At 39.4% G+C, this 14,796-nt stretch overlaps 1 protein-coding gene across 4 annotated transcripts in view; it reads right to left on the bottom strand.

Annotated features, from left to right (window-relative positions):
- The window catches only part of LOC132400745 (serine/threonine-protein kinase ICK-like), a 60,535-nt gene that overhangs the window by 26,180 nt on the left and 19,559 nt on the right, over positions 1-14,796 (bottom strand). For 3 of the 4 annotated variants that reach the window (XM_059982044.1, XM_059982043.1, XM_059982045.1), the window contains exons 3-6: positions 14,591-14,645; positions 13,489-13,610; positions 7,192-7,271; positions 2,565-2,697 (exon numbers count right to left, since the gene is read on the bottom strand). In XM_059982044.1, coding sequence (XP_059838027.1) covers positions 2,565-2,697; positions 7,192-7,271; positions 13,489-13,610; positions 14,591-14,645 — 390 coding nt within the window. Of the gene's footprint in view, positions 1-2,564; positions 2,698-7,191; positions 7,272-12,218; positions 12,239-13,488; positions 13,611-14,590; positions 14,646-14,796 lie in introns of those variants that run through there. The other variant, XM_059982046.1, reaches the window with a different exon arrangement.

Genomic DNA, 14,796 nt, shown 5'->3' on the forward strand with positions numbered 1-14,796 from the left:
GAGCTTACATCGCCGGTAATCAGCAGGAGCTCGAGAAATGCAGCTATGATCTGCGCAAAGTCATCAAGGTGGCAAAACAACAATACAGGGACAAGAATCAAACTCAACTCTCCACCAACAACACATGCAGCTTATGGCAGGGTCTGCACACCATCGCATACTTAAAAGCAAACGAGTTAAGTCTTTTTTACATTCGATTCGATGTCGCCAATGCTGAGCCCTTGAAAGCAGCTGCTGAAGCGATTAGTAGCTTGGTCATCTCTGAGGCCGAAGTACGTAGGTGCTTCCAACAAGTGAACAACTGCAAGACTGCAGGACCAGACAGCAACCCAGAGTGGGTATTCAGGATACGTGTAGCACAACTGGCAGGTATGTTTACAGACATTTTTAATCTCTCCCTCCCCCAATGTAGAATGCCCTCCTGCTTCAAAACAATCTACCATTGTTCTGGTACCTAAAAAAGACCAAGGTAATATGTCTGAATGATTGGCATCCTGTCGCACTCACCTCAATAATAAGCAAACACTTTGAGAGCTGGTCAAGTACTATATCTACAGCATGCTGCCACCCACATTGGACCCCCTACAATTCACTTACCAACACAACCCATCAACAGAAAACGGAATAGCCACATCTGTACACACCATCATTACACATCTGGAGAAGAAGTATGCTTATGTGAGAATGCTGTTCTTGGACTACAGTTCAGCATTCAACACCATAGTTCCCTCCAGGCTCGACAAGAAGCTCAGAGACCTCGGCATTCACCCTGCCTTGTGTAGCTGGATCCTGGAATTCCTGTCAGATCACCAACAGGTGGTAAGAGTGGGCTCCCTCACCCCTAACCCCCCCACCTGACTCTCAACACAGGTGCCCCTGAGGGCTGTGTACTAAGCCTCCTCCTTTACTCTCTGTATACCCATGACTGTGTCACCACCCACAGCTCAAATCTGCTAATTAAATTTGCTGACGAGACTACACTGATTGGCCTGATCTCAAATAATAATGAGGCAGCTACAGAAAAAAAGTCACCATCCTGACACAGTGGTGTCAAGAAAACAACCTCTCCCTTCAATGTCACAAAAACAAAGGAGCTGGTTGTGGACTACAGGAGGAATGGAGACAGGCTAGCCCCTGTTGACATCAATGTACCTGGGGTTGAGAGGGTGAACAGTTTTAAGTTCCTCGGCATTAACATCCCTGAGGATTTCACGTGATCTGTACATACCCGCTGTGTGGTGAAAAAGGCCAACAGACAGTCGAAGTAGTTTGGTATGGGCCCCCAAATCCTAAGAACTTTCTGTAGGGGCACGATTAAGAGAATCTTACATGGCTGTATCACTACCTGGTATGGGAACACTACCTTCCTCAATCGCAGGACTCTGTAGAGAGTGGTGCAGACAGCCCACCGTATCCGTAGATGTGAACTTCCCACTATTCAGGACATTTACAAAGAAAGGTGTGTAAAAAGATTCCGAAGGACCATTGGGGACCCAAGTCACCCCAACCACAAACTGTTCCAGCGGCTACCATCTAGGAAACAGTACCTCAGCATAAAAGCCAAGACCAACATGCTTTGGGATAGCTTTTTCCACTAGGCCGTTAGACTACTTAATTTATGCTGACACAACTGTATTTCTATGTTATATTGACAGTCCTGCTGTACATACTATTTACTATAAGTTGCACATTTAGAGAGAGAAGTAACGTAAAGATTTTTACTCCTCATGTATGTGAAAGATATAAGAAATAAAGTCAATTCAATTCAATTTCAGAACAAAACAGATTTTCTGGTCTGAAGTGGAATTGAGGTTGCAGAGAAGAACAGGGACAAGGCTGACTAAAAGGGCCATATGGCTTAGTCCTACTAGTTCTTCTGGTATGCTCCTTCAAACCACTAAAAATACCAAATGCAAAAACAAAATTAGACGTTAATAACCATGTTACAACAGCATGATCTGCTCACAAGGCAAGGACTGGGGGATGTGGGGGGGGTCATTGGGGTGGGAAAACAACAAGTTGTGTGATTTATTTTTGTAAACTGGCTTTCCAAATGTAAAATTCCATTTGTTAGGCTATTGCCCTCCCTTGTGTTTGACTGAACAAAGACTGATGTTTTGTATGTTGGTGCTGGAAGCATGGCAACACTTACAGGTTGCCCCAGTATAATCTGTGACCGTGTTGATCTTTGCCACAAATGACAGACATTTCACTGTATGTGTCAATGTATATGTGACAAAAAAGGTCATCTTTATATTTTGTTTTAAATTGTGAATGTTCTAGTAAAACAAAAAAAAATTAAGAAACAGCAAATAAAGAATTGAGCATTTATTCTACATCGCTGGCATATCTGATATGCATATCCTTATTCACTCACATTAAATATATTAAAGTTACAGGTAGCATGTTGGAAAATAGTATGTCACTTCCAGCTGTAAAATGCAATTTTTACTGCCTACTTTGTGAACAATTCACAGCAGTCTTTGGCATGCTGTCAAATAAAGCTACCCTCTTACCATACACATTGATCAGAAATGAGAAGCAAAAAAAAATGTTTTTCTTACCATCTTGTAGATACGTAATCAGTGTACGGTGGACGAGATCGAATTTCACGAGCTAGACCAAAATCAGCTATTTTTACAAGCTCTGGTCCCATACAAAGGAGGTTTTCTGGTTTCATGTCACGATGAAAAAATCCTGGATAAGAAATATGTAAATCAAAAGAACTAGGTAAAACAGTACCCTGCATATTACCATCGACTTCTTTACCATTGTAGAGAAATATCACAACCACTTTGCTCCTTCTCCTACTTCTCCTTCATCACTCAGCAAAATGTAGGACCCAAAGAGCACAATATGGAAACTTGATATAACATTGAAACTTCATACAAGATTTGATAATCTTGTGTTCACCAGCACAAGAAACCAATTTATATGAACTCATTTTTTTGTGAGTTTCTAAAATCTAAATTAACCACACAAGAAGTTAAGTTTTGCTAGAAGTTTGGCCAAGTTTCTCGGTTCGACAAAAATTAAGATAGAAATACAAGGGTAGAGTGATATTTTGTACATTTAAACAAGCACTTGGGATTCATTTCAGTGTTATAGCTGGACAAAACTACTGCAGTTACCATTTTCCAGAAGAAACATTAAACCATCACACCATTTACTTTCACGTGATCTTACATGACCTCAGATTATTTCACAGAACTTTTTCTTCTCTGGGATGTCTGGTTTGCCAAGATTTTGCACTCATCCAGGCAAGTGATAAGTATTCCATTACACTCGTGATTTGTGACTTCTAGATGGCAGAAAGGTACAAGTGGGACAGGAGATAAGCCATTTGCTACAGGTCTCCTAACCTTTGACCTGATGAATGCCAGTTTTTATATTGTTGATCCAATTGAGTTTTTGGTTTCAATGGTGTAAAAATTCAACAATGGCTACTTAATTAAATGCCAAGCAGGATATTAGACTTTTTGATGGGATGATCATCATCGTGAGGAACTTATATGGCATGATGTCACTAACATTTTTCAGCCTATATCTTCATATTATCAAGATCTTGAAGCATACAGGAACAGACTGCTTCACTACCTAAGAAATGACTAAAGGAAATGAACATTATTAATTGCACACAACTACTTCTGATTTAGTTGATGACCCATTTTAAGATGGTTGGGCCAAAATACACTGTTATAAAGAACTATTGCACTGGAACCAGTGACCACTCTAACCACAGCCATTTCCCTTTCAGCAAAGTAATATTCAAGGTTAGAAGAATGGGCTGAACGTTGGCAGATGGAGTTTAATGCTGAGAAGTGTGAGGTTCTACATTTTGGCAGGAATAATCCAAATAGAACATACAGGGTAAATGGTCGGGCATTGAGGAATGCAGTGGAACAGAGAGATCTAGGAATAACAGTGCATAGTTCCCTGAAGGTAGAGTCTCATGTAGATAGGGTGGTGAAGAAGGCTTTTGGAATGCTGGCCTTTATAAATCAGAGCATTGAGTACACAAGTTGGGATGTAATGTTAAAATTGTACAAGGCATTGGTAAGGCCAAATTTGGAATATTGTGTACAGTTCTGGTCACCGAATTATAGGAAAGATATCAATAAATTAGAGAGAGTGCAGAGACGATTTACTAGGATGTTACCTGGGTTTCAGCACTTAAGTTACAGAGAAAGATTGAACAAGTTAGGTCTCTATTCATTGCAGCGTAGAAGGTTGAGGGGGGATTTGATCGAGGTATTTAAAATCTTGAGAGGGATAGATAGAGTTGACGTGAATAGGCTGTTTCCATTGAGAGTAGGGGAGATTCAAACGAGAGGACATGATTTGAGAGTTAGGGGGCAAAAGTTTAAGGGAAACACGAGGGGGTATTTCTTTACTCAGGGAGTGATAGCTGTGTGGAATGAGCTTCCTGTAGAAGTAGTAGAGGCCAGTTCAGTTGTGTCATTTAAGGTAAAATTGGATAGGTATATGGACAGGAAAGGAGCGGAGGGTTATGAGCTGAGTGCGGATAGGTGGGACTAGGTGAGATTAAGAGTTCGGCACGGACTAGGAGAGCCGAGATGGCCTGTTTCTGTGCTGTGATTGTTATATGGTTAAGTCAGTGCAGAGATACACTTTCTCTTTAGCTGATGCACTTGACAGTGCCTTGTAAAAGTATTCAGCCCCCAACCCTTTATTCACATAAATGAGTATTACAATGAGGGATTTTGATCTATTAAACTGATAATTTGTATTTGTGAACCACATGCACCACTTTTCACAGTATAACCCAAATAAAACAGGATAAATTATAAAGCATAAAAGACTAAAAATTCAAAAACTGAAATAGCAGTTCAAAAGTATTCATCCCCCCCCCCACCTACCTTTGTTCAGTACTTATTTGAACCACCTCAGTAGCTATTACAATTAATAGTCTTCTTGGACAAGTCTCTATTAGGTTTGCACAATGTGATGGAGCAAGATTTGCCCATACCACCTTGCAAAATTGCTTAAGCTGTGGCAGTGGACAGCAATCTTAAAGTCTTGCCAGAGATGTTCAATTGGGTTAAGGTCAGGACTTTGACTGGGCCACTCAAGAACATAAATTTTCTACCTCTCTCTGTGGTTGCCCCAGCAGTGTGCTATGGTTTGTTGTGCTGCTTAAAGACAAACTTCCTCCCAAGTTAAGCTTTCTGGTGGAGGCTAGCAGGTTTTTATGCAGGATTTCTCTGTATTTAGTAACGTTCATTCTCCCCCATCTATCCTGATCAGATTTCCAGATCTTGCGCTGAAAAGCATCCACGTAGCATCATGCTACCTCCACAATACTTTACTGCAGGGATGATGTTATCTGGCTGATGCACAGTATTACATTTATGCCACACGTACTGCTTAGTGTTGAGGCCAAAAAGTTCCATTTCAGTTTCAGCCAACACAAAACCTTCAACATCATTACAGCATCTTTTAAGTGATGCTTTGCAAAGCCTTTATGGGCAAAGATATGTTTTTTTTAAGCTAGTGTTCTTCGTTGCCAATCATCCATAAATACCCTTTTGTGCAAGGCCTTAGAGATTGTGGAGCCATGAACTTTATCTTCAATTGCAGCCACAGACTCCTGCAGCACACTCAGATTGACTGCTGGCATCATTTACAAGTGCTATTCTTCTCTAGTGACCAAGTTTCAAGAGGTAGCCTGACCTAAGCAATGAGGCTCTGGTTTCATAGTATTTCAACTTTTTCACGATGGACAGCACTCAGCTCAGAGGCATGTTCAGTGCCTTTGAGATGGCCTTGTAGCCCTACCCAGATTTGTGTTTCTCAATGATCATTTCCCTGAATTTTCTTGAATGCTCATCTTCACTTTGGTTTGGTCTGCTGAAAATCTACCATACTGTTAAACCTTCCACAGAGAGGGTATATATTCTTATGAATTCATTGAAAACAGCCGAGTTGATAAGATAATACATACTATCGCACCTGAGGAAAGTCAGTGGCAATTATGAAGGGGATGAATACTTCCTCAGCCTCATAATTTTGAGTTTTAATTTTTAGAAAACTGTTGACAGGTTTTGGAATTTTTCTGGTTCAAAAATTCCTCTTCAACATATTTTAAATTTAGAAAATGAAACAGTAAAATGTGAAAATAGTTGTGGGGATTGAATACATTTTCAACCCATATTCTACACCGTTATTGCTTTAGTTTCTTCCACCTCAGCGCACTGGGTAATGATTTGATCAGTATGAACAGTATGCAAGACAAGCTTTTCACTGCATCTCAGTATATGTAACAATAATGAACCATTCCAATTCCCTTGACTGTCTGTAAGCAGAGTCCTTGATATATGATTAGTGAAATGGTGAGACAATGTCAAAGGGAAATCACTCAAGACATGACAGAAGGTGCTCTTAGCTAAATTAGGGCCAAGTCTGGGAGTGGGGTGAAGCAGTAGTTCCAGAGCATCAGTAACCAGATTTGTGAAGAATTGTTGCTTTGAAAGCATTGCTTTCAGAATCTTCTGTCACTTTACTTATGCCTGAGTGTAGAACATCCACACTCATACATATCCCATAAATGCCTCAAGGTCGACAAACCAAAAGCATTCAGTTTAAAATTTTTGTTGGCATGTGTTTTCAATGTTCAGATTCTTCTTCAATCACCACCTTACTTAATAGCAAAAGTTAACTTTTCATGGATGTGCGCAAATACTGACTTGTAAATAGGACTCCAAATGCAATTTAATGAATTGCACCAATGGGCAAAACTGAGGTCATATACACACCCAAAGAGTAAACACCAAAGAACAGTCTCTTTTCCTGCACTCCACCACTACCCACAACCAGATAATACAAAGTGAATTCCAGAATGGACAGAATAAATTCTGCTTTAAGAAACAGGTACTGGTGTTCCCCCATTTACAAAGGTTCCTCTGAAACCTTTCTTAAGCCAAAATTGCGTAAAGCAAAGAACCATTAATTTATATGGGAAAAATTTTCATAAAAGCAAAAATCCTCTTTGTAATGCAAAAACAGGTTACTGACATAGGTCTTTTGTAACAGCGAAGTGGCATAAAGTGAACATTCGTAAAGCGGGGGACACCTGTACTTAAACTGCTAAATGCTCATTTTACTTTTCAAGGCTTTAAACATATTCTTTTATTTCTTTGATACTCTCCTGAAATAATTCTGAATACCTACCGTGTTTGTGGATAAAAGCCAAACCTTGAAGTATCTGATACATGATGTTTCTTATGGATGATTCAGGAAACAAGTGGTTTCTGCAACAAAGAATTAAAAGATTCAATAAATAAAGGACCATCTTTTGCCAATTGTACTTTCAAGTAAATCTTATCATTGCCCATTAATACGGCATAACCATGTTATTTAAATTAATCTTGACAGCACAGATTTGCTAAGAACTAGTGCACTACTAATCAGATACAATATATCACAGGAGACATAATGGAGGGTTAAGACAGAGTCCATTTGAGTAGAACTCAGGAATAGAAAGGATGCAAACATACTGATGGGATTGTACTACAGACCCAATAACCACTAGGACATTGAGAAACAGATTAAGAAAATGTGTAAAAGTAATAGGGTTTGTTATGGGGGATTTCAACTTCCCCAATATGAACTTGGACCTTTTTAATACATGGGGTTTGGATGGAACAGTATTTAAGTGTATGCAACACATACAAAATGCCGGTGAAACGCAGCAGGCCAGGCAGCATCTATAAGGAGAAGCACTGTCGACGTTTCAGGCTGAGCCCCTTCGTCAGGACTAACTGAAAGGAAAGATAGTAAGAGATTTGAAAGTACTGGGGAGGGGGGAAATGTGAAATGATAGGAGAAGACTGGAGGGGGTGGGATGAAGCTAAGAGCTAGAAAGGTGATTGGCGAAAGTGATACAGAGCTGGAGAAGGGAAAGGATCATGGGACAGGAGGCCTCGGGAGAAAGAAAGTGGGGGGGAGTGAAGCACCAGAGGGAGATGGAGAACAGGCAAACAACTATATGTCAGGGATGGGGCAAGAAGGGGAGGAGGGGCATCAACATAAGTTAGATAAGTCAATGTTCATGCCATCAGGTTGGAGGCTACCCAGCCGGTATATAAGGTGTTGTTTCTCCAACCTAAGTTTGGATTCATTTTGACAGTAGAGGAGGCCACGGATAGACATATCAGAATGGGAATGAGACGTGGAATTAAAACGTGTGGCCACTGAGAGATCCTGCTTTCTCTGGCGGACCGAGCATAGGTGTTCAGCGAAACAGTCTCCCACTCTGCGTCGGGTCTCACCAATATATAAAAGGCCACACTGGGAGTACCGGACGTAGTATATCACACCAGCCGACTCACACCTGGAAGGACTGTCTGGGGCCCTGAATGATGGTGAGGGAAGTGTAAGGGCAGGCGTAGCACTTATTCTGCTTACAAGGATAAGTGCCAGGAGGGAGATCGGTGGGAAGGGATGGGAAGATTTGTCTATCCATGGCCTCCTCTACTGTCAAATTGAATCCAAACTCAGGTTGGAGGAACAACACCTTATATACTGGCTGGGTAGCCTCCAACCTGATGGCATGAACATTGACTTCTTTAACTTCCATTAATGCCCCTCCTCCCCTTCTTACCCAATCCCTGACATATTTAGTTGTTTGCCTGTTCTCCATCTTCCTCTGGTTATAGATTACCTATTTCCCAGGGTAGAAATGTCTAATACAGGAGGGCATGTATTGAAGGCGAGAGGAGATAGGTTCAAAGGGGATGTGAGGGGCATTTTTTTTTAATCTCAGAAAGTGGTGGATGCCTTGTGTGTGCTGCTTGTTATGGCGGCAGAGGCTTTTAAAAGGTGTTTAGATAAGCATATGAATGTGAGGAAGATGGAAGGATATGGAGATTGTGTAGGTAGGACAGATTAGTTTTAAGGGGGAATTATTTTAATTTACTTTTTAGATGGTTAAGTACAACACTGTGGACCAAAGGACCTGATCCTGTGCTGTACTGTTCTATGTTCTATGTTCTAACTAATTGAGGATAGTAACGAGCTCAGGAAAATATTTACAAATAATGAAGAGGGGCTATAACCACTAAATGGTGCAATTTTAAAGCTGTAAACTTGGAAGTTATTAGCTAACAAACTGAATTTTGCCTGTGATTGGAACATATCCAGAAAATTGTATACAACTAAATTATGAACATAAATTATGATTGCTGTAACAGAAACAGGGATAGAAGGGATCAAACTGGGCAAAGCACCACCAAACTAAAAGGTGAGGGTGTGGCAAATATACAGTTTAACCTTCACATTATCAATTCTTACACCATGGCAAGAGTGGTCATTTATGCATCAGCAAGGTTTCTCCCAAGCAGAAATTTTGCAGTGGACAGGAGTTTCAAGATGTGCTGTCCAAGCTCTTCTGAAGAAGCACAACGAAATGGGCAAGGTTAAGGACTGGAAATGGAGTGGCTGGCCACAGAAACAGCAGGCAAGAGATACATCAAACTGACGTCCCTTCTAAACCACAAGATGTTCAGCAGTACTATCAGTTCTGAACTCACAGAAACCGTTAGGACACAAGTACAGCCCTTTACAGTCTGACGAAGACTTGTCAGAAGTGGTCTTCATGGAAGAGTTGAAGCCAAAAATCCAATCCTCTAAAGTGCAATCAAAGCCAAGAGACTCACCTATGCACAAAACGAGGACGCGGGTGCTGAACAATGGCATCAAGTGCTGTGTACTGATGAGTCAAAATGTGACATTTTTGGCTCAAACAGGAAGCAGTTTGTTCACAGAAGATCTGGAGAATGCTAAACGGAGGAGTGTCTGCAGCCAAGCACAACAGAGGTTCCCTGCAGGTTTGAGCTGCACTTCTGTAAATAATGTTGATGATCTGGTCAATAATGGAGTCCTCAATGCTGAGAAGCACAAGCAGATTCTCATCCATCAAGCAATACCATCAGGGAAGCATCTGATCGATTCCTTCATTCTGCAGCAAGACAATGATCCTTAAAAGTACGGATAAGGTCATAAAGAACCATCTTCAGAACAAGGAGCTTGGCAACAGATAGTACAGCCCATGCGGAGCCCTGAGCTCAATATCATCAAGGCTGTTTGGGATTATCTGGAGACAGAAGCAAGCAAGATAGTCAAAGTCTGCAGAAGAACTGGGCAAGTTCTCCAAGATGCTTGTAACTTACCCAGCCATTTTCTTATAAAATTGCGTAACATGTACCCAAGAGAATTGATGCAGTCTAAAAGGCAGTCACACTAAATATTGATTCGATTTAAGCTTTTTTTTAAAAAAACTGTTTATTGTTCTTTATAGTAATTTTTGTTATTTAGAAGCTTCTCATTATTTTTGAGAACATCTTCACTTTATAAGTTTTTTTTTATACATGTGTCTGACTCCCCACCCCCTGGTCAGGAAAATGAATATACAAAATATTTATATACAAATATGCAAAAAGAGAGCAAAAAAGAAGTGAAGCAGTGTACATGGGCGGAGGGGAAAAAGCTGTTCCTCAAATGTAGATTGTGTCTCTTGAGGCTCTTGTACCTCCTCCGGATGGTAGTAATGAGAAGAGGGTCTGTCCTGAGAGATGGTGGTCCTTAGTGATTGATGGTGGCTTTTTGAGGTATCACCTTTTGAAGATGTTCTTGATGGTGAGAAGACTAGTGCTCATAATGAAGCTAGGTGAAGTTGCAACTTTCTGCAGCTTTTTCCAATCCCGTGCAATGGCTCCTCCATACCAAGTGATGCAACCAGTTAGAGTGCTTGCCACGGTACATCTGAAGAATTCCGCAATCACTTGAGTCAAATATGATATTCCCAGAGGGAGTTGTCTATTAGTGGGTCCTCAGGTGGTTGTAGGGGCTAATCTCTGTTGCACATGTTCTGGTGCAATGTGTACAGAAGTGGCGTCTAGTGATTACAACATAGACACCAATACAATTCAAGTCATTAATTTTCTTTTATTGTGCACTTACTTTATCAATCTATAAAAGAGTCTTTCATTACATAGTTTTCTTAGTTTACTTTTAATACTAATATTGAATTTGATCAAGTTGCACAATTTTTATCATATTTTTCATACTTGCCCTGAAGTATCTTTACACAGTAGTTAATAATAATTAATGAATAACCTATTCTAATGTAATGTGATGTAAAGCAAACAGCAGTACAGTATTAAATACTAATTTTATAACAAAAAAATGTGGAGAAGTTACACTGTGAACTTTCTGCTGGTAATCTATTCATTGATTTAGAATTTGACTTTAATTTTAATGCTCCTAAATTAACTCTTAACTTTTTCAGCAGGAATTCTTATAGCCATGCTTTATCATGGGGAACAGCTCCAGTCTTAATGCCCGAAATTCTATAACTGTAGTACTTCAAGTAATATTCTTAGAATTTTCTGGATGTGAATAAAAGTTCAAAGTAATTTTATTATCAAAGTACATTTATGTCACCATACTCTACCCTGATATTCATTGTCTTCTTGCAGGCATACTCTAAGTCTGTGTAATAATAACCATAACTGAATCAATGAAAAACTGCACCAACGTGGGTGTTCATCCAATGTGCAAATACAAAAAGGAATAAATAGTAATAATAATAAATAAGCAATAAATATCAAGAACATGACATGAAGAGTCTTTGAAAGTGAGTCCAATGATTGGACAAATGAAGTTACCTATCCCCTTTTGTCCTGAAGCGTGATGGTTGAGGGGTAAACTGTTCCTGAAACTGGTGATGCGAGTCCTGAGGTTCTCGTACCTTCTTTTTGATGGCAGCAGCAAGAAGACAGCAGGTCCTGTGTGGTGGTGGGGGAGTGGGGCTGGTTGCTGATGATGGATGATGCTTTCTGCGACAGCATTTCGTGTAGATGTGCTTAATGGTGGTAAGGGCTTTACCCACGATAGGCTGGGTCATATGCACTACTTTCTGAGGATTTTCTGTTCCAGGCCATTGTTACTTCATACCAGGCTGTGATGCACCCAGTCAATATACTTTACACTACACATCTATGGAAGTTAGTCAAAGTTTTTGATGTCATGCCAAATCTTCGTAAACTCCTAAAGAAGTAGAGATGCTGCCTTGTTTAGTTCACAATTGCACTTACATGCTGAGCCCAGGGCAAGTCCTCTAAAGTAATAAAAACAAAGAATTTAAAGCTGCTGACCCTCTCCACCTCTGATCGTCCGATGAGGACTGACTCACTGACCTCTAGTTTCTTTCTCCTTAATCTTGTTGACATAGAGCAATAGGTTGTTGTTCTGGCCAGATTTTCAGTCTTCCTCTTATATGCTGACACCTCGCTGCCATCTTGGATTTAGCCTGCAACAGTGTTGTCATAAGTAAACTGGAAAATGACGCTGGAGCTGTGCTTTTTTCCACAGATGCTACCTGGCCTGCTGTATTCCTCCTGCATTTTTTGTGTGTGTTGCTTGGATTTCCAGCATCTGAAGATTTTCTCTTGTTTGTGATTGGAGCTATACTTAGGCACACAATCATAAGTATAAAGTACAGAGAGCAGGGGGCTAAGCACACATCCTAGTGGTGCAAGATTATTAAAATATCTGTAAAATATTAGCAGAGAATCGCACATCTTGTTGTAACTCAACTTTTATGTATTATGTACTGCACTGTACTGCTGCAAAACAAAATTTCACAACATACTGTTTGCCAATGATATTAAATCCAATTCTGACTACTATTAATCACAAGCAAAATCAGTACTTGGAGATCATTTCTGTACAATAGAGAGTGGGTTATAAATTGTATAAAATTGGTAATTGCAAAAGAACATAAATTATGATTGGAGAATGTAAACTCCATGGGAAAAACCCTCTGAACAACAAAGGAAGATAAATTCCCAAGTTCTTTAAATGAATTCAGAGGTGAATTCCTTTACTCCACAGGAACTGACAGATACACATTACTATCAAAATAGAAGGTGTAAAACACCATCTACAACTTAGTAAGTTAGCAAATCACACCAAATTTTAACCCACTCTGCATTGTCATGCAAGACAGCACTGCAGATAAATTTTTTTGTCACTATTAACACCCAAAGAGTCAGTAATAGATCCGTTCCAAAGCTGAGAGCCAACTACAGAAAAAAAACAATGCATTTGGTTGGCATTTACAAGTTCAGCTTGTTGATTAATCTTATTCCCCGCCCCACTCCCAAAAATTACATATATAGATGAATCTAGAACGAAAGACAGCTTACTGTATTTCCTTTTAAAGGTAAATTCTAAACACTATTCCTTGATAAACAAGTTATAATTGAAACAAATGAAGCACTGATAAATCTACTTGACTAGTGAAATATTACTGGAGTTCACAATCAGCTTTTGCAGCAACTCTTGATTGGAAATATTCACCTTAACACTGTCCATCATGTTCAATTACATATTACCTGTTAGAAGCTTCACAAGTTTATTTAATGACCAGATTTGCTATTAAGAAGATATTAAGTCCTATAGTACCTGTCTCTCATCAGCTGATAGAGATTTTCTTTCATATACTCAAACACAAAATAGAGGTGATCATTTTCTCTTACAACTTCTTTCAGCTTGATTACATTTGCATGGTTTAATTTCTTCAGTGACTAGAATGAGACAACAAGATCCATGTTAAAAGAAAAGCTCAATTTCTACATAAACTACACAGCACATTACTGAGAAAATGGGATGGCCGTAAAGGCGGATTAACAAGACGCAGAATGAAGAAGCCCTGCCAAGCTTAATAATCTTGCAGACTTCACTTGATCAATAGATATTGTTATACAATGTGAATACCTGATTTTAATTAATCTCCAGTCTGATATAAACAAATTGTATTAAGTGTCAAGAACTTGCTTTATGAGACATGGAGGGATAGATAAGAGATTTTGTTATAATTAGTATGCACAACTGCATCTGGTCACTCTTCAGGGAAATGCAGGAAGAATATAATAACAGCATGACATTGGATGGGAGATATATAACATACCAAATTAAACTAGGAAGGACAAAGAACTGCACAATAGCAACAATATAATGCAGCTAGTTAACTTATCATCCCTGTTCCACCATTCATATTCCAACTGATATATAGCCTATACCAACTATTTATTTTATTTCACTGTTTTTACTTTAAGATACAGTATAGACCGGCCCAATGATCCACACCGTAGAGCAACCCACCTATTTAACCCTAGCCCAATTGCAGATCAATTACAATGATCAAATAGCCTATTAACCAGCATGTCGTTGGACTGTAGGAGGAAACGGTTTTCCCTAGTATCACTAAATGTTTCTCTTTACTAAAAATCTATCAGAGAGAAGGCGATAGAGAATTCTTCAAAGGATGAAAAAGCGGTCACAAAACTATCTTAATGTTCACAGTAAGACAAGGTATAGAAGGATCTTAAATGTTAAATGTCAATTGATTCTTCCCCCCAACCACCCCCAACTGTTCCTGCTTCAGCTGATGAGCATTTCCGGCATTTTGTTATAGTATAATGCATCTGTTTCTGTAGACCGTTTGATGATAAATATCAACTCAAGCAATCCAAAAAGATTGAAATAAGCCGTCATTATAATCTACCTTGACTTCTCTGAGATTCATACATTCGTCCCACGAATAGAACTTCCGCTTCATTCTAATGAAGAAAAATAGAGATTAAACTAATGGCAAAAGATCTTTTCATGTATAAATTTAAGATAAAAAGGAAATCCATTTGTTTGCTTTAAAAGGAATCAATGTTGGCACACCCACACAAGGAAAAAAATAATAGCCCTGGTTTATTGTAA

The sequence above is a fragment of the Hypanus sabinus genome, chromosome 10 (genome assembly GCF_030144855.1).
Source record: "Hypanus sabinus isolate sHypSab1 chromosome 10, sHypSab1.hap1, whole genome shotgun sequence".
NCBI lineage: Eukaryota > Metazoa > Chordata > Chondrichthyes > Myliobatiformes > Dasyatidae > Hypanus > Hypanus sabinus.